An 18,500-nucleotide genomic window follows, 5' to 3' on the forward strand; every position below is an offset into this window, starting at 1 on the left:
AGAGACGGTGCTACAATTGTAACACCCCAGGTCATCTTGCGTGAGAATGCCCACACCCCAGGGTCAGCCGAGTACGACGTCTCCACCCGGAAGACCTGAGAACGCTGATGGAAGGGCTGAAGAGGCAGTTGACCGAAGGGACAGAGATGGTGGAGGGGGAACCAGAGGAAGAACCTCAGAGGGATTTTCAGGCAGGCGACCGGTAAGGGATGCGTCCCGGCCGCCTGTAGAAGATAGCTCGTGTAAATACCGCAGCGCGCGTAAGCCAGCGCCAATGCCAAAGTTGCACCGAGTCATCGCGAAGAAAAAGAGGAGAAACGCATCCTCCACCCGTGAGAACGAGAAGACCTCAAGGGCAGCAACGCCCGAGGTAGCAGTCTCCCCCCCCGCCATTTACGTCCTTTCCAAGCAGTCCCCCAGATCCCTTAACCTCACAGTGAAACTGACCGCCCTAACCTCCCTCGCGTCGGTATCTGTATCAGCCCTCCTGGACTCAGGAGCCACCGGGAACTTCGTAAGCCCCGAGTTCGTCCGAAAGCACAACCTAGAGACAACCCCCCTTCCCCAGCCCATTCCCGTCCGTAATGTCGATGGAACCCCGAACGAAAATGGAGCTATAACAGAAGAGCTAGAAGCCCTCCTGACCTTCGGGTGACACACAGAGCGGGCACGCTTCGCGGTTGCAAATCTCGGGCACCAGTCCCTCATCATAGGACACTCATGGTTGCTGCACCACAACCCAGAAGTGGACTGGGTACGACAGAGAGTCGTCATGTCCCGCTGCCCGTCCTCCTGCAGACAACCGCGAATACAAGATGATCAGGACCCGGTACTGGAGCCTGGGGATGGGATCTATGCTGCCATCATTCCCCCAAGCTGGGGCCATGACCTGAGAGCCACCACGACCCCCTCGCAGCGGATGGCCCAAGAGGCCCGCAACCTGGAGGCTGAGCCTGCGTCGTTTGAGACTGAGGAAATTTGTATCCGGTGCGACTACTGGACTTATCCGGAGCTCCAAATTCTTATGACGTAAACCAGCGTGACTGGACAAATGACATAAAATGGACAAGCCTGGTATCGAACCCAGGACTTCTAGCGTGCATCCATACACTACTCGCCCGTTATGCCAGGGGGGGTACCCCTTCCCTGATGGTTTGGGAGATCACTTGATCCCTTCCTCCAACAGAGACGCTAGTACCAGAGCACTACCAGGACTTCCGGGATGTGTTCTCCAAAGAAGCCTTTGACCAACTGCCCCCCCAGAAGCCCTGGGACCACGCTATAGACCTGGTACCGGATGCCAAACTGCCCAGGGGGAAGACCTTCCCACTCTCGCGCCCGGAACAGAAAGAGCTGGACGAGTTCCTACGCGAGAACCTGCAGAACGGGCGCATACGGCTGTCCAAATCCCCCATGGGAGCACCAGTCTTCTTCATCAAGAAGAAGGACGGGTCCCTACGCCTGGTCCAGGACTACAGGAAGCTGAACGAGATCATGGTGAAGAACTCGTACCCGCTCCCCCTCATCTCAGACGTCCTCGCCCGCCTCCGCAACACCAAATACTTCTCAGCCTTGGACCTATGCTGGGGGTTTAACAACGTCCGGATCAAGGATGGAGACGAGTGGAAGGCGGCATTCACGACCAACCGGGGGCTGTTCGAGCCCATGGTGATGTTCTTCAGCCTGTGTAACTCCCCGGCAACCTTCCAGACCATGATGAATGACATCCTGAGGGATTTCATCGACCGGGAGGTTGTCATCTGTTACATGGACGACATCCTGATCTTCACGGCCACCCTGGAGGAACATCGAAGGGTCGTCCGAGAAGTCCTAGAGACGCTAAGGAGAAGGAGGCTCTTCCTTAAGCCAGAGAAGTGTAAGTTTGAGCAAACCCGGATCGAGTACCTGGGCCTCGTTATCTCGGAGGGTAACGTCGCGATGGACCCGGTGAAGATCCAGGGTGTCCTCGACTGGCCCCCCCCAACCAAGGTGAAAGAAGTACAATCCTTCCTAGGATTCGTAAACTTCTATCACCGGTTCATCAGAGACTTCTCTGAGAAAGCCCGCCCCCTTCACAGGCTGACCCGGAAGACCCAAACCTGGAACTGGGGCCCGGATGAAGACAATGCCTTCCGTGCCCTCAAGGAAGCCGTCACCACAGCCCCCGTCCTCTCTTTCCCTACCGACCACGGCCGCTTCAGGCTCGAGTGCGATGCATCCAACTTTGCAACCGGCGCGGTCCTCTCCCAACTCCAACCGGATGGAGAGTTCCACCTGGTAGCATTCATGTCCAAAAGTTTCACGGATGTAGAGCGCAACTACGAAGTGTATGATAAAGAGATGCTTGCAATCGTCCGAGCCCTCGAGGAATGGCGACACTTCGTGGAAGGTGCTGAGGAGAAAGTCGAGATCTACACCGACCACCGTAACCTTGGCTACTTCCGGACGGCCCAGAGGTTAAATCGACGTCAGGCCAGATGGTCCCTTTTCCTCTCCCGCTTCCATTTCACCCTCGTCCACCGCCCAGGGAAGCTCATGGGGAAACCAGACGCACTCTCTCGCCGTGCTGACCACCCGAAGGGAAGGGACGACAACGAGGGGCTGACCCTCCTCCAACCGGCCTGGTTCGAGGCCCGTGCGATGGAAGCAGTCTCAGTGGAAGGTGAGGAGGCAGATATCTTAGAGAGGGTACGAGGAGCGAGAGATCACGACGAGCAGGTGGTAAAGGCCATGAGGGAACTGGGAGAAGGAACGTTAAGGTCGGACGAGTGGGAGAGACAGGGAGAGCTGGTCCTCTACCGAGGCAGGGTGTACGTTCCAAAAGACCCACAACTCCGCCACGATCTGGTACGGTGTAGGTGGGATAATCGCCCACGCGCAGAGCCGGCTCGGATACCCGCTTCCAACATTCAGAAATCTACTTTTATTCATGGGACAACTCGATACGAATTTGGTATCCAAAAATAGTCCTAATTCGTACGATTCTGACGATACCAAGAACGTCCCAATCGGTGGAGATTTGATGGAGTTCCGTGTTGGAGAAGTTAGGCACAGCAGGTCACGGGCATGTGCGGGCGTGGGAATCTCAGGCGGCAACCCAGAATTCCAGCCTCACTCGTTCCCACGGCGTCTAATAAATTGGTAAAAATGCTCATTGGCTGCGTGAGAGTTATCTCCGGCTACATTTCCAATTTAGGCTCTTAATTCCGTAAATCCATTGAGATATCGCTTATTTTCTCTTATTTTCATATTTCACCATCATTTCAGTTATTGATTGATATTCTTTTATTGATACTGTTACCCTTTTCTATTATTTCGCCCAATAAGGTATCCAGGTGCCATATGGTACCAATATTCCCCATCTATTATTTCTAAAAATAATTATTTCTTATAATCCTGTACATACCGGATTTTGGAATAGAAGTTCTCCCCTCCCCCCATTTTCTCTAAGGTGCTAGGACGCGCTAGAGAGGGTGTGAGTGTGTGGAATTCCAACAGTAGGAATAAGGGCAGTGATCTAGCTCACAACGAGTGAGTAGTGGACACTGAGCCCGGACCTTGCGGAAATCCCGGAGAACCCACCGCGGAGTTAAGGATCAAGAGAATAGCGAGTTTAGTCAAGAAAGTAGGATTTTGGAGAGTTTGGCCCCACGAGCTTAGTCGGCATAGAGAGCCGCGAGCCCTCTTTCAACGGCTACACCATGATGCGCGGGCGATGGGACATCCAGGGCGATGGAAAACCCTAGAGCTCATCTCCCGCGACTACTGGTGGCCTCGGATGGCAGAATATGTCGGGCGATACGTACGTGGATGCGACACCTTGTCAGGGGACATAGCGTAAGCGGTTCTCTGTTACCCTATCGATATCGCGTAAGACTATATCACCGCATGTAGCCGCATCGGCCCTCATATATCGTAAATCCCTCACCTTCTCCTGATCCGACTCTGCCCCCTGATCCGAGTGTTCCTTCATCTCTATTCACTTCGTTTTCTATCGGATCATTGTTTAGTTCCTTTGATCCTATCTCTTCCGATTGATTGATGTCACTCGTGTATATAGCTCTATGTGCCGCTGAGGGTTGGAACCTCAGCTTTGTCTACGACTAGGTTTTCGGGCGATATTCGACTCGGACTGACGAGCGATCCCTGACACACCTGTAACCACGTCAAACCCTTCCCCACACGGAAGGTTGGGAAGCTCACCCCAAATAAAGTCCCCACCCACCGTTGGCAGGTAATCTCGGTAGACATGGTGGGAGAGCTCCCAGAATCGAAAGGTTATAACGCCATCCTAGTTGTAGTGGACCATCTGTCCAAACACATCCACGCGATCCCCACCATGACATCCGTGGACTCGGCTGGTATCGCCCGGCTCTTCCTAGAGCACGTCTGGAAGCACCACGGGCTCCCGGAAGAGATCCTTAGCGACAGAGGGAGCACCTTCGTCTCGTGCTTCTTGAAAGAACTTGCAGATCTCCTGGGGGTCAAGCTAACCCCCTCAATGCCCTACCACCCCCAGACTGACGGACAGACAGAGCAGGTTAACCAGGAAATCGAAGCCTATCTTTGGGTGTTCGTCAACCACCGCCAGGACGACTGGGCGGACTGGCTCCCACTGGCAGAATTTGCCTACAACAACCGCGTCCACTCGTCCACCCGTCGAACCCCCTTCGAGCTTGACACCGGGCAGCATCCCAGGATGAGGACGGAGCCCACATGTACGTCCGAGGTAGAAGCCGCCGACGCCTTCTTGTCCAGGATGATGAAGATGCAGGAAGAGGCGAAGGCGGCCCTGGAGCACGCAGCAGACGAGATGGCCCGCTACTACGACCGAGGTCGAGAGACAGCCCCCAAGTACCAGGAGGGTGACCGAGTCTGGCTCAGCGCCCAAAACTATACGACTGACCGCCCGACCAAGAAGCTAGATCATAAGTGGCTAGGCCCCTTCAAAGTTGTCAAGGTCGTCTCCCCGGCTGCTGTCAAGCTCCAGCTCACCGCATGGCAAAAGGGAATTCACCCAGTCGTATCTGTGACGAACGTAAGACCCTACCGCCCGGACGAGATCGCAGAACGACCCCCCGACCCCGCCCGGGCCCAGAACTCGTAGATGGAGAGGAGGAATATGAAGTGGAAAAAATACTGGACTCTAAGTGGTTACGCCGGAAGCTCTGGTATTTAGTAAAGTTCGCGGGTTGGCCAAACTCAGAGAATGAATGGCTCCCCCGAGACCAACTAATCCATGCCCCTGACTGGATCAAGGAGTTCCACCAAACACACCCCCACGCCCCAGGAAGGGAGAGAACGAACCCCCTGGCCGCTTCGAGGCGAAGCGGCTTAAGGAGGGGGTGATGTCAGGGCACACCCACCTGACCCGGGTCCACCCGGACCCACCCGGCCACACCACACCCGCTCCCCGCTGTCTATCCCCCTCCCCCCTCCTTCCCCCCTCTTCTTTCCCCTTTCTTTATTTCATTCTTCTCATCTTCCTCTTCCTGTTTATTTCTTCCTATCTACATGGACCACCTTCCTTTGTATCGATGTACTATTGACCCGTCCAGCCCACACACCCTGGACGGCTTCCCGCTGTGCCCAGCACGCGCGCATGCAGCGGACGCTCTCGGGATCCCCCACGGGGACACCCAGATGCCTGCGGCTGCCTCCGAGGATGACGTGGCACCCGTCATGTGACTCAAGCCGCATGTACATAAATGTACCTGAAGTGGGAACCGAAGAAGTAACCTTCTTCTCACATTCTCCACTTCAGGTAAGTAGTATAGTTTTCCCGTTTAATAATAATAACACATTCTCCACTTCAGTCTGAGTGGCCAGGGACCACTGTCCCAGATCGGGCCCGTGTCAGGGCACACCCGCCTGACCCGGCTCCACCTGGCCCAACCTGACCCGGTACCCCGCCGGTCCACCCCTCCTTACCTCCTCCCCCTTTCCCTTCTTCCCCCTCATCCTCCCCTCCTCAGTTTCTCCTTATCTTACTTCTCCTTTATTCTCTCTTTATTCTACACGGACGACTTTCTCTGTATCAATGTACAACTGACCCATCTGCAGCGCGCCCACCATGTACCCGGCCCGGGCACCTCGGGCGACTTCCCGCTGTGCCCAGCACGCGTGCCTGCACCGGATACCCTCGGGATCTCCCACGGAGACACCCGGGTGGTTACGGCTGTGTGCGAGGGTGACGTGGCACCCGTCATGTGATCCAAGCCGCATGTATATAAACGAACCTGAAGTGGGAACCGAAGAAGTAGCCTTCTTCTCAACTTTCCACTTCAGTCTAAGTGGCCAGGGACCGCTGTCCCACATCGGGCCTGTCAGTACACACGCCCGATCCGCCCCCCGCCAGGCTCTCGGTCCCGGACGTTATACCCGGACCCCCTCGACCCCGGACGAGTCCCTGACAGCCCGCCAGTACGCACGCCCGCTCCACACCCCGCGACGGCCTCAGTGCCGGACATTACCCCCAGGCCCTCTCGACCCCGGACACGTCCCTGACACTTTCCCCCTCTTACTGGAGGAAACCTCCACATAGGATCACATTTGAACCACCGAACACTTCCTCCCTCCACGTGCCCCCCACCTCCCCCATTATTAGAACCAGAATTGTGGACAACTTCACAAGAATCGTTCGAGAGATCATCAAACACTCATCAATGATTAGATATCGGCATGTTTTCCACCAATTAGCTTGCAACAATTGGGTACGATTCCAATGTACTATGTCCAGGTAATGGATTCTTGGGAGCGGAGTTTGGACTCGAAGGAAGCATACAAGTAATCCCCCCATCCAAATATGAGAGCGCACTCCGAGCCACAGTACAAATGTCATTCACATGATCATGCCACCTAATTGGAGGACGCGAAAGACAATGCGCAACCTTCACTGCAAAGATAGGTGAAATTATCGTACTGAAAGAACCCGAGGCGTTCCCAAGTGGCCATGCAGAGAACGACTCTCCAGCCAAACGTGCCTCAGGTCCTTCTTTCTCACCATCAATGGCGTAAATAGAATACGGTTGCACTGCCGTACCCCTTTTGATGTTGAGCACGCGCCTCTTGTTACTCTTGTTCTGTTGTATTTATGTGTCACCACCACGCTCCTCTTTTCTTTTTTGATTTACAGCTGATTCCAAAAAAATCGGCCGTTTTGATTTCATTGAAAGAGATCTAGGGGCACTCATTCTCTGCCAGAAACGGCAACTTTTGAGCGCAAGGCAGCAAACCCAATGGTACTGTGGAATCCCCTCTAAAAAACATTGTGTTTGCGTACATGCCCTCAAAAACAAGTCCGAATTTTGTGTATCAACGTCACCAGACTTTTTGTTCATTGCACATGAGGGCTAAGCTATGCTCAGAGCATGGAAGGACTTGTATATACATGTGAGAAGTCCTCAAAACAAGTCCCAATCAAGCTCATCATCAGGCTTTTCTTCCTGACTGACTTCGCGCAATCCTTCATCAAACCCTTCATCTGAGTCTGAATCGATATGCATCACTGGAAGATGCGGCGCGTGCGTGTGTGTGGAGGGCTTGAATTTGAGGATAACGTGAGCGAGTCCGGAAACCCGAGCTTGCCATAGTGTCGCGCATGAGAGTGGGGATGCAGTGAGACCCTGGCGCTAAGCGGATCCATCCAAGTAAGGAAACCCCTTTCGTGGGGCGTGATCTGGCCAACTTTTTTAGGAAGGAAGAACCCTCCTAGATCTCTTTCGATGAAATCAAAATGGCCGATTTTTTTGGAATCGGCTGTAATATATTTAAAACCACGGTATGCATTCCTTGACCAAATGGTTAAAGCACCCAAATAAGATAGCAATTTTGGTATTTATACACAGATGGCTGCAGTAACATTAGGAAGCAAAATGTTGTCACAAGCAAGGTCATGGTGGCGAAGCAGCCATTTCCAGTGGTTTGATAATGTGACACAATTGCTTTTTTTTTGATCTCATTCTTTTTGGTAGAAAGTGTTGACATTATGACATGTGCAAGCTCATTTGAAGGGAATACATCCACTAGAGCTTGCTTTGCTCGTTGGACTCTGCACCGTGTCACATGTGGTCAAATTGCAACAATACAGTGGACAAGAAAGGGTACAAGAAAATGAAGGGGCAGAGTCAAGCCCCAGGCAAACGAGAAAGGAGACACAACAAAAGGTGGAAGACAAGACAAAGGTTCTGTAAACAGCGAGATAAAGTGAGATAATCTTTTAGTGAAGATCCATAGAGGTGACATAGGTACTTACAGAGTTTTTTCTTCGAAGGGGAGGAATCCAACAAAGAGACACCTGTAACTGGAGGATCTCCCTCACAAATGAAACTAATTCCGACGAGTTTGAAACCTGATTTGTCTAAGCCCGAACTTTTTTCCAAAAATAGTTCAAGGCTGCAGTCAGCAGCAACGACATCGCCCGGTTTCAGAGGTTCATCATACAAACTCATTTCTTTGTGATTGATGGAATATTCGTCAGAAGCGTCATAAATCCCTTTGAATGGGCCGGTCTTCAACAGCGTTAGTAAAGGTCAAAGTAGCCTTTGGCAACATACAGTAAGTGTCCAAACTGTGAGAGGCACGTAGTGATCTTCGATGGCCAGAGCATCATCAGCAAATGGTCCACGTTCAGTTTGGCCACTTCTGGTGGACATATCCACCAGAAGTGGCCAAACTGCCCAAAGCAAAATAAACCAGGTCCCTCCAATTCAATTTCAGGACCAAACTTAATTGTTTTGAGCCGTACAACTGTGGGAATTGTGCTTGGAGCCATTGAGTTTAGCCCTGAAATTGAATTGGAGGGACCTGGTTTATTTTGCTTTGGCCACTTTGGCCACTTTGGCCACTTCTGGTGGACATATCCAACAGAAGTGGCCAAACTGAACGTGGACCATTTGCTGATGATGCACCTTCTCCGTTGAAGCGGTTAGAAATTGTCAGGGCCCGGCCTCGGACTCGGAGGCTCCCTGACCTCAACCCCCATCTGGCCTGTCCTCACACTATGCGGGGCATGAGATGTATAGTAAAAGAAAGGGAATATATACACTTGCCTATGCGGGGCATGAGATGAGAAGAAGGGTAAAGGTCTCATCTCCCCGCATGGTTGCTATATAAAGGAATGGGTCACATGCCCACAACTATACAGCTCCTAGAGTTGTGTAGTGTGACCCGGAGGGAACATCCAGGTGGCAGTGCCCAGTAAGCGTGGGAACGTTCTGGGCGAGTTGCTCGCCCAGAACTGTGGCTGTGACCCGTGGGAACATTCTGGGCGAGCTGCTCGCTCAGAAAGTTCCCACGCTATCCCGTGCGCGCGTGTACACAACACACAAAGGCAACAACAAGGCAACAGTCAAAGAATAAAAGGGGGTAAAGTAGGTGGGGAGTCCGGGGCACCCTAAGGCAGGGTGCTGAACCCTGACAGAAATGGCGCAGTCAAACCGGAATAGCCACCAGTCTGATCGGCAGGAAGACATTACATGTTCTTTTCAGATTGAGTGTGCATGGTGCAAGAAAGCCAAAATTGAAGAGCTGGCATGAACCTGGTGCATGAAAGAGTACTTGATCATTGGCGAGTTTTCGATGGTCTCGCGAATGCTATTTGCGCAAATATCAACAATTCTAGGTCTCATTCACCAGCATAATCATCCAGAGGAGACTTCAATGAAACCCTGGGAGGGAGTTAATGAAAAGAAGAAAGTGCAATGTCGCCAGATCACAATCGATTTGGCATATGCATTCACAGACTATTGGGCACAAAGACAGATGATTGAGTATTTGTGGGCAGACATTGGCACACCTAGGGGAGCATTGACACCATTCAATGTGTATGTGACACTATCACATGCAAGAGGGCGAGCGAACATCTGCTTGATATGTGACTTTAAAGATTCGTTGTTTACAATGACACCATGTGAAGTGCTAGAGGAGGAAGATAAGCGGTTAGAATGGCTTAACAGGAAAACCAAAGTCAAGTGGGAGCGGAAAAGGAGTGGGGAGTAATGGACAGTGTTGCACAAGACCGAGTCAAAGTCATGGGGGTCTGGGGTCTGAGCCAACGGAGTTAAAATGGACTAACGGATTTAACTACATGCGTTCTCGCCAATACTCCATCCTAGCTCCATCACTAGAAAGGTTGCTTCGCAACCATGACCTTGCTTCATGTGAAAATTTTTTGATCATAGTCACGAGTAGTGCTTGCTGGTATATTAATATTTGCATTCTTGTTGCACGATCTCTGTCAGTTCACAACGCTTAGTAGTGAATGATGGAACTGAGTTAACTCAGAGTAGTTAACAGACACAAAAAAAAGAACAGAATGTTGAGTTGAATCACAAAAAGGACATCGGAAAACAATGAGATGTCTGGTCTAAGATTTAGTGGTGAAGTGTCAGGGATGTGTCCGGGGTAGAGGAGGCCTGGGTGAGACGCCTGACACTAGGAGCCTTGCGGGGTGTGGAGCGGGCATGTGTACTGGCGGGCCCAGCTCAGGAGGCAGTCCCTGGCCACTTAGACTGAAGTGGAAAAGGGTGTTATTATTATTAGAAGGGAATACTATGTTACTTACCTGAAGTGGAAAAGGGTGAGAAGAAGGCTACTTCTTCGGTTCCCACTTCAGGTATGTTTATATACATGCGGCTTAGGTCACATGACGGGTGCCACGTCATCCTCGCATACAGCCGTAGTCACCCGGGTGTCCCCGTGGGGGATCCCGAGGGCGTCTGCTGTGAACGCGCGAGCTGGACATAGCGGGGGTCGCCCAAGGCGCCCGGGCTGGGCGTGTCGTGAGCGCGCTGCAGGTGGGTCAATGGTACATTGATACAAGGAAAGGTCGTCTGTGTAGAATAAAGAGAAAATAAAGAGAAGGTGAGATAAGTAAAGAGAGAGTGGAATGGAGAAAGAAAGAAAGAAGAAGGGGGGAGGAGGTAGGGGAAGACTGGGTGGCGGGGTACCGGGTGAAGTGGGGCCGGGTGGGGCCGGGTCAGGCGGGTGTGCCCTGACATGAAGGTGGTTGGGACAAGTGATACATACCTTCTCACATTATTTCTGCCTTTTGGCATTTAATGGGAGAGAAAGATGGTCCAGAGAATTGCCGCTTGGAGGGAGAGCCACTCTCTGCATGGTCGCTGACAAGGGGGGGTCCCTCAGAACAATTATCTCCACACAAAAGTCGCTTTCTTCCCGGCATTACTTCCTATCAAATGACATGCCAGCATGAAAGAAACTTGGACAGTTGCTCCGGGAAGAGCAGTCGCATACTCCGTAGGGGGAATGACACCTTGGATCCCCTTGTGGTATGCATGTAATGGATTCGTTCACCACCTTCACTCCTTGAACATGTTATCTCAGATGTGGATATTATCAGCTCACACACCAAGCAGATTAACGGAGCAAACCTGATTCGTTGTTGCTACCATCATTGCATCCATTCAGATTGGGTAGTCCAATTTTTACTTCGCGAGTCAATGTATGGTGTGCTGGGCTCCATTGGAGGCATGGTTCGAGATTTTAGGAGTCAGAAGGTCCCACAGATCGCGAGGAAACCTGACTATGGGTAAGCAATGCCTGATTCTCGTTGGTCACAACCGAGTGAGGATGGAACGGAGGTCAAATGTCAAAACATGTGATGTGTTCATAGGAATTTGCAATAGTTACATATTTCCCACGGCAATTATGACCTGGCAATGACCTTGCAAGCAAGGTAAATACAGATTGTAGTCTAGCGTGAGAACATTTATTTACATTGCATAAGGCTTTGAATATCGGGATTTCCCGTCGAAAAGTCTGACTTGCATGGACCATGAGAGAGACTTGAGACCATTAAGTCAGACTCACGGACTTTGGTCTTTGGGACCATTTGGGACCAGGTCCATACAACACTGGTAATGGAAGGGAATTGTTATGTAGTGAAGATCAAAGAAAAAAAAAAGAGACCACATGGTAAAGAATGTAAAAGTAAAGCAAGGGGGACAAATAGACAAATATGTATAGTCGGCCAACACCGCAAAGCAGAAAGAAGAAAGAAAGGAAACGTGATGTGAGACACAAAAGAGGAAAGCGAATGACGTACAAAGCGTTACACAGAATGACCAAAAAGGAAATAACATCACGTAATTTCAGCGGTTTCAGTGTCAGAAATTTACTAATATCGGTACGTTGAGTGACTCTGGTGCAGAGTAACTGGTTGAGGAGCAATGCCCATGGGAAGCAGCATGAGAAATTTGAGTGGGTGTTTACTATAAATAAGGTCAAGGTATTTTGGCAAGTCCTGCGGGTGTGATCGATGGCAATGTTCAGCAAAGGGGGAGTCAAAAGCAGGTGTAATGGTGTGCGAAGGAAGGAGGTTTCGGATGTCGCAGCAGACGATACCGACAAAAATAATCAGGAAGAAAATGGGTACAATGTGTACTTCAACATTCCAGGCTGCGGCTTGGCACAAGGGAGAAACCTAAACTTCATGGTGTTCACCCCACATCTCCAGAGTACGTACAACAGTCCTGTTAATTACCAAACTCTTTATAACCTCCAAAAGAGAAAACTCGGACGCCAGGAACCCTCGGCGGCTAAGATCAGGATTTCTTCCGTAACGCTTCCAGTTCTGCATCCTTCTGTGCCAATCGACTTTGAAACGAAGGGATGACCCGCCTCCTCAGCGTGTCCATAAACCCCACAACGTCTCCCCATTCCACCTCAGAATCCTTGGAATCCCTGTAATATTGCCCTTCCCATTCGAAATGTTCATCGAAAGTAATTGCCTGTGTCGTGATCGTCGGTGCACGTCGAGCATCCCGGAACAAAGCACACAGATACGTTGCTACCTCGGAGCGATCCCGGACCCGAGATGGCGAGAAACCTAGTACAGAAAGTGGATGATTCGAAGGAAGGGGAGGGTCGTCGAAGGGGAATTGAACACCCGAGACGTCTGTATTGATGTACAGCGAAGCACGCCTAAGATGAGGGCATTCGTTCGCGATTGGCCGTATGGCTTCCAGTGTTAGACTTGGAGGGTCATGATTTCTATGGACATGTACCGGGAATAAACCCAATTCTTCAAGGTTGGGCATCTTAGAGCATAGATCCACCAAATCAGCATTGTTAATCCTCTCAATGCCTCCAGTGCAGACCAGCAGTTGGGTAAGATCAGGTGATAGAGGCAGTTTCAGTACAGGGAGATTGAAATAAGGGGTCAGGATGACCAATCCATGTAAGTCTTTACAAATTGTGACTATCTGGATTAACGACTGCTCTGTTGACGAATCAACCTCGGGGTCTGTCAGTAGCAGTCTGAGAAAACGCACGCCACTCAGAGGATAATACCCCAGAACGATTACTGCTAGCTGTGACGGGATAGCCATCTCGATAGTGTGAAGAGAGGGAAATGGAGTATCTAACGCGGGGGGGCCGAAATCATGCCAGGCCGAGTAGCGGAAGTCGAATCCCCGAGGGGAGGGTGAGCGGACCTCCTTTACGTTGGGGAGTTGGGCAATGCAAGTCCATACGGTCGGGGTTAAAAGGATTCCCCCGGTTGCAGTCAAGGAAACAATGTTAACCAGCGGCTTCAATGCGTTCACAAAGCACTCGTTGAGGGCTTCACGAAATCCTGAAGTTTCGCCGATGTACAGACTGAGGGATGTCAAGGAGGCACTGTGGTGACAAAGCGATCGAATGAGTGGGAGACAGGTTGCATCCGGAGGGCCACGGAAGGATAATGAGATCTTTGGAGAGCGCACAGCAAGCCAAATCCCAGCGCTTCTGATCGCCCGTGATCCATAGAGATAGCAATCCAAAGAAATGAGATGCGAGAAAAGATGTGGATGCAAAAACTGCACTGCCAGGGTAAACTCGTCCATCAGTTCGGGATGGATGTGATTGGACCAGTCCCCGATAACGACAGTAATGGATTGAACAAATTTTGCATAAAATTGGATTCTTGGTAGTGCCTCAAGATCCATTACCGTAGACAGCCTCTAAACATCAACGTAGATACTATTCATACTCACCCATAGAAAATATCATCACGAGACACTCACATAAAAAAGGGAGTCAGCGTTGTCGACGCTCCCTAGTAGCCGAAGGAGAGGCACTGGAGTGTCAAGTACTCGCCACAAGCGTCGCAGAGCCGGGATCATCCATAATTTGCAAGTTCGTGCTGCTGACGCCAGAGTTGCGTTAGAGCAGCAGTCGAACAAAACCGTCAAGATGTCCAAGATCTGCAATGGTCGAGGCATCACACCCGTTTGGCCTTTCGCGAATGTGGTGTTGGTGCGTCTCATATGCGGCATTCTTTAGTGATTTGGATCCAAGGTTCACCCTAAAGGGGTGCTGGGGTTGTGTTCACTGGACCGTAGCCTCAAGGCTCATCCTTTGGGGACGAGAGGGCTCCACCACCCGGAAGCTTAGGCAGGTTATAACCCCGACGACAACACACCCGTATCCTCATGTACCCACTAGGCACCCGGATGGGATAGCCGCACTGCCACGTGATAACGAGGCCGCGGGGGATTCTCCTCCTTAGGCAGGTTACCAGGTATGCGAAGCTCCACTTCTTTGATCTCATTCATTTTGTTAGGAGTGTTGACATTATAGGTATTCACATGCGCACTGGTATGCCCGTGGGAAGCAGCACGAGAAGTTTGTGTGTTTACTGTAAATGGGGCTGAGGCGATGTTAGGCAAAGGGGGAACCAAAAGCAGGTGTAATGGTGTGTGAAGGAGGGGTGTTTCGGATGTCCGATACCAACAAAAAAATCGCACAGTGGGGAGAAAATGGGTACAACGTGTACTTGAACATTCCAGGCTCCGGCTTGGCGAAATAAATCCGAAGGAGAAACCTAAAAACTTCATGGTGTTCACCCCGCATCTCCAGAGTACGTGCAACAGTCCTGTTAATCACCAAACTCTTTATAGCCTCCAAAAGAAAGAACTCGGACGCCAGAAACCCACTTCATTATCCCTCCCCGGGCGGCTAAGATCAGGATTTCTTCCGTAACGCCTCCAATTCTGCACCCATCTGTTCCAATCGACTCCGGAAACAAGGGATGACTCGCCTCCTGAGCTTATCCATAAACTCCGAAACGCACTTCCATTCCTCCTCAGGATCGTGATGATGCGGCCCTCCCCAACTGAAATGTTGTTGGAAACTAACTCTTGGTGCCATGATCGTCGGTGCACGTCGAGCGTCCGGGAACACAGTACACAGATACGCTGCCACCTCGGAGCGATTCCGGACTGGGGAGGGCGCGAAGCATAGCGTAGAAAGTGGATGATTCGAAGGAAAAGGAGGATCGTCGAAGGAAAATTGAATACCCGAGACATCCGTATTAATATACAACGAAGCGCGCTCGAGACGAGGGCATACGCCCGCAATTGACCGTATGACTTCCAGCGTTAGTCCCGGAGGATCATCATTTCTATCGACCTCTACCGGGATTAAACCCAATTCTTCAAGGTTGGGCATCTTGGAGCATAGATCTACCAATTCAGCATTGGTAATCGTCTCAACGTCATTGGTGCAGACCATCAAATAAGTGAGATTAGGCGATAGAGGCAGTTTCAGCACAGGGAGGCTGAAATCAGGGGCTACGAGGAGCAATTCATGTAAGCCTTTACATATTGTGACTATTTGGATTAGCGACTGCTCTGTTGGTAGATCGTTCTCGTCGTCCGTCAGTAGCAGTCTGAGAAAACGTACGCCATCTAAGGGATAATACCCTAGAACAATTACCGCTAACTGAGACGGGACGGCCATCTCGATAGTGTGAAGAGATGGGAATGGAGTATCGAATGTGGAGGGTTCGAGACTATGCCAGGTCGAGGGATCGGGTGCGTCGGCGCCGGATTCCTCCTCGACGAACTTTGGTGAGTGGACTTCCTTTAAGTTGGGGAGTTGGGCAATGCAAGTCCATACGGTTGAGGTAAAAAGAATGCACTGGTCTGCAGTCAAGCAAGCGAGGTTGACCAGCGGCTTCAATGAGCTCACAAAGCATTCTTCGACGGCACCATTAGGTCGTGAGATCATGTCGATGTGCAGACTGAGGGATGTCAAGGAGGCGCCGTGATGGATGAGCGACCGAATGACTGAAGGACATTGAGAGTCAAGGAAAGAGAGTGAGATCTTGGGAGGGCATGTGGCAAGCCAAGCGCAAGCAATCCGGATTGCCTGTGGCCCATTAGAGTAGCAATCCGAAGAGGTGAGATCCAAAGAGGTGAGATGCGGGAAAAGATGTGGATGCAAAAACTGCACCACCTGGGTAAACTCGCTCAGCAGCTTGAGATGAATGTCGCTACGGCGGCTAATACGAACGGAGATACACTGAACAAATTGTGCATAAAATTGGACTCTTGGTAGTGCGTCCAAATCCATACTCTACACATCAAAGTAGTTAGCGTTCATATTCACTCATGGCAATAGTACCACGAAACACTCACATTGGAAACATACCTACGGGTATCCCACCGATCAGTCTTCCCTAGCAGCAGAAGGAGAGGCAATGGAGTATCAAGCACTCGCCACAAGCGTTGCAGAGCCGGGATCCACCACAATTTACAAGTTTGCGCCGCTGACGCCAGAGTTGTATTAGGACAGCAATCAAACAGCACAGCCAAAATGTTCAAGAGCTGTAAGGCTCGGGGCATTGCGGGCGTTTGGCCCTCCAACGCAATGTTGTGGGGGTTGTCCATCCTGATGTAGTAGTTGGGGCATACACTCTATCTTGCGGGGGGCTCGACTCAAAACTTGATCAGAACTAGTACTTCAACCCTTCCGCCGCACATGGTAGCAAACTTGTAGGCAGGTTACCAGCCTCTATTGGAATAGAGCAAACTTGCCTAGGCGATCGCAATTCAGAAACGTGAACTCCACCTTCCTAATCCTGATTCTCGCTGACTCCGTAAGCGGGTCCCGTGCGCCGTGCAAGAGGAGGTTCCAATGCTTCCCCTAGGCAAGTTCGGCTGAAAATAAGGATGGACCTGGTAACCTCCACTTTCGCGACCGCCCACGTGTGACGGTTCAGCCGTCAACCCCAACCAACCAAACAAAACAACCAGAAACAACCCAACCCCCAACCAACGCTCCTGCACGATTTCTGTTCTCACTTCTGCCCATGTAGCTCTTGTTTTAGTCCTCATCATATAAGACGATAACCGGCACCTGAAGACGGACTCTTCAGCTGGTCAACACAGGTCACCTGCTTATTCTCATTCCTTTCTCGACTTCTTCTTGCTCGAGTTCTTGTCCGCGTTGCGTCTTGCTCCGGTTCTCACACCTAAGCGCTGCAGGCCCTTGACAGTTTGACCAGCTCACCAACAACAATCCTTCCGGAGACCAGTCTTCCTGTCTTTCATGGATCCCCCGCAACCTCCATTCGTTTCTGCACCTGATGTCCCTTGGCCTGACACCACTCCTGGCGCTTATCTGACTCTGCCCACTCCAGATCTTGCTGAATATGCCGCAACAGCAATAGTGCAATGCCAAGTCTCGATGGCCGCCTTTCAAACCCATCTTCAAGTCCCTCTGTTCCCGCTCTCGTCCCCGCTCTCGTCCCCTCTCCTGTTCTCAGTTCCCGCTCCAGTTTCCCGCTCCAGTTTCCCGCTCCATTTCCAGTTCTCGCAAGTTTTCCGGCCCACTTAGCACCGGTGGTTGAGACAATGGGATCGCTGCCAAGTGGGTTATTGGGGCGACTCATTCTGAACCCTCGCTGTTACAAATCTTAACGTCGTATTTGGAAAGCACCTTGGAGGTTTCGATTATGTTGAGTTAGCACATCGGAAACCTCGCGCTCTCAGGCACAGTTATCAGAGAGGCTGCCGACTATGCTGCCAAGCTAGTTCGAACGCTGTCGAAGCTGATTGCAAGCACTATTTTAGATCAATTATGTTGACGGACTGCACAATACGATCTGGGCTTATTTAATTATTAACGTACCCAATGATCGGTTATAACTCTGCTAGCTCAGACTTGACACACCCTGTCGGCTCGCGCATTCTCCTTATTCCAATCTCACGATTCTCACACTATGGCTTCCTTCCGATTCAACCTCCCAACCATGCAGGTTGGACCTTCATGTGTACCTTTATGGTTTATATTTTGCCTCGTTAACGAACGACGATGGCACGTTTACGTTTAATTCATCATATTCTGTATGCCCCCTGCGTTCAAGAGTGTAGTCACCAAAACAACCGCCTTAGGTCTACAATAACAAGATTCCAATTCTGCTATTTCAGCCCATTCCATTGACTGCATGCGCAAACACAAGCTCCCGGATTGATGAATATCTCCGATTCGTTTTTGATTCCCACCTGATGGTTCAGATGCTTGTTTGTACCGCTAAGACTTTAATAAAGACCGAAGGTGGGAAGAGTAGCGGGCTTCCACTAGTGACTTAGTGATTTGGAACCAAGGTAGACCCGAAAGGGGTACTGGACACCGTGACACAATCTTCAAGAGGACCTTGTGTAGCGGAGTTAGGTGTACGTATTCACCTACCCATTTCTTCGCAGTCTTTT

General features: G+C 50.9%; 2 protein-coding genes across 2 annotated transcripts; both read right to left on the reverse strand.

Annotated features, from left to right (window-relative positions):
• Positions 1-13,146: 13,146 nt before the first annotated feature.
• On the reverse strand, positions 13,147-14,592 carry EI90DRAFT_1533647 (uncharacterized protein). Its single transcript, XM_039051878.1, has 3 exons — positions 14,028-14,592; positions 13,296-13,964; positions 13,147-13,243 (listed from the first exon to the last, which is right to left on the reverse strand). Exons 1-3 carry the CDS (start codon positions 14,277-14,279, stop codon positions 13,232-13,234), a joined length of 933 nt encoding a protein of 310 aa, XP_038914309.1. The 5' UTR covers positions 14,280-14,592; the 3' UTR covers positions 13,147-13,231.
• A 375-nt stretch (positions 14,593-14,967) lies between these two features.
• On the reverse strand, positions 14,968-16,631 carry EI90DRAFT_3017603 (uncharacterized protein; the record flags this gene model as incomplete). The annotated part of the gene is made up of 2 exons (XM_039057125.1): positions 14,968-16,362; positions 16,425-16,631. 2 exons carry the CDS (start codon positions 16,629-16,631, stop codon positions 14,968-14,970), a joined length of 1,602 nt encoding a protein of 533 aa, XP_038914310.1.
• Positions 16,632-18,500: the final 1,869 nt, after the last annotated feature.

The sequence above is a fragment of the Cantharellus anzutake genome, assembly GCF_015039405.1.
Source record: "Cantharellus anzutake strain C23 chromosome Unknown EI90scaffold_35, whole genome shotgun sequence".
In the NCBI taxonomy this organism is placed as follows: domain Eukaryota; kingdom Fungi; phylum Basidiomycota; class Agaricomycetes; order Cantharellales; family Hydnaceae; genus Cantharellus; species Cantharellus anzutake.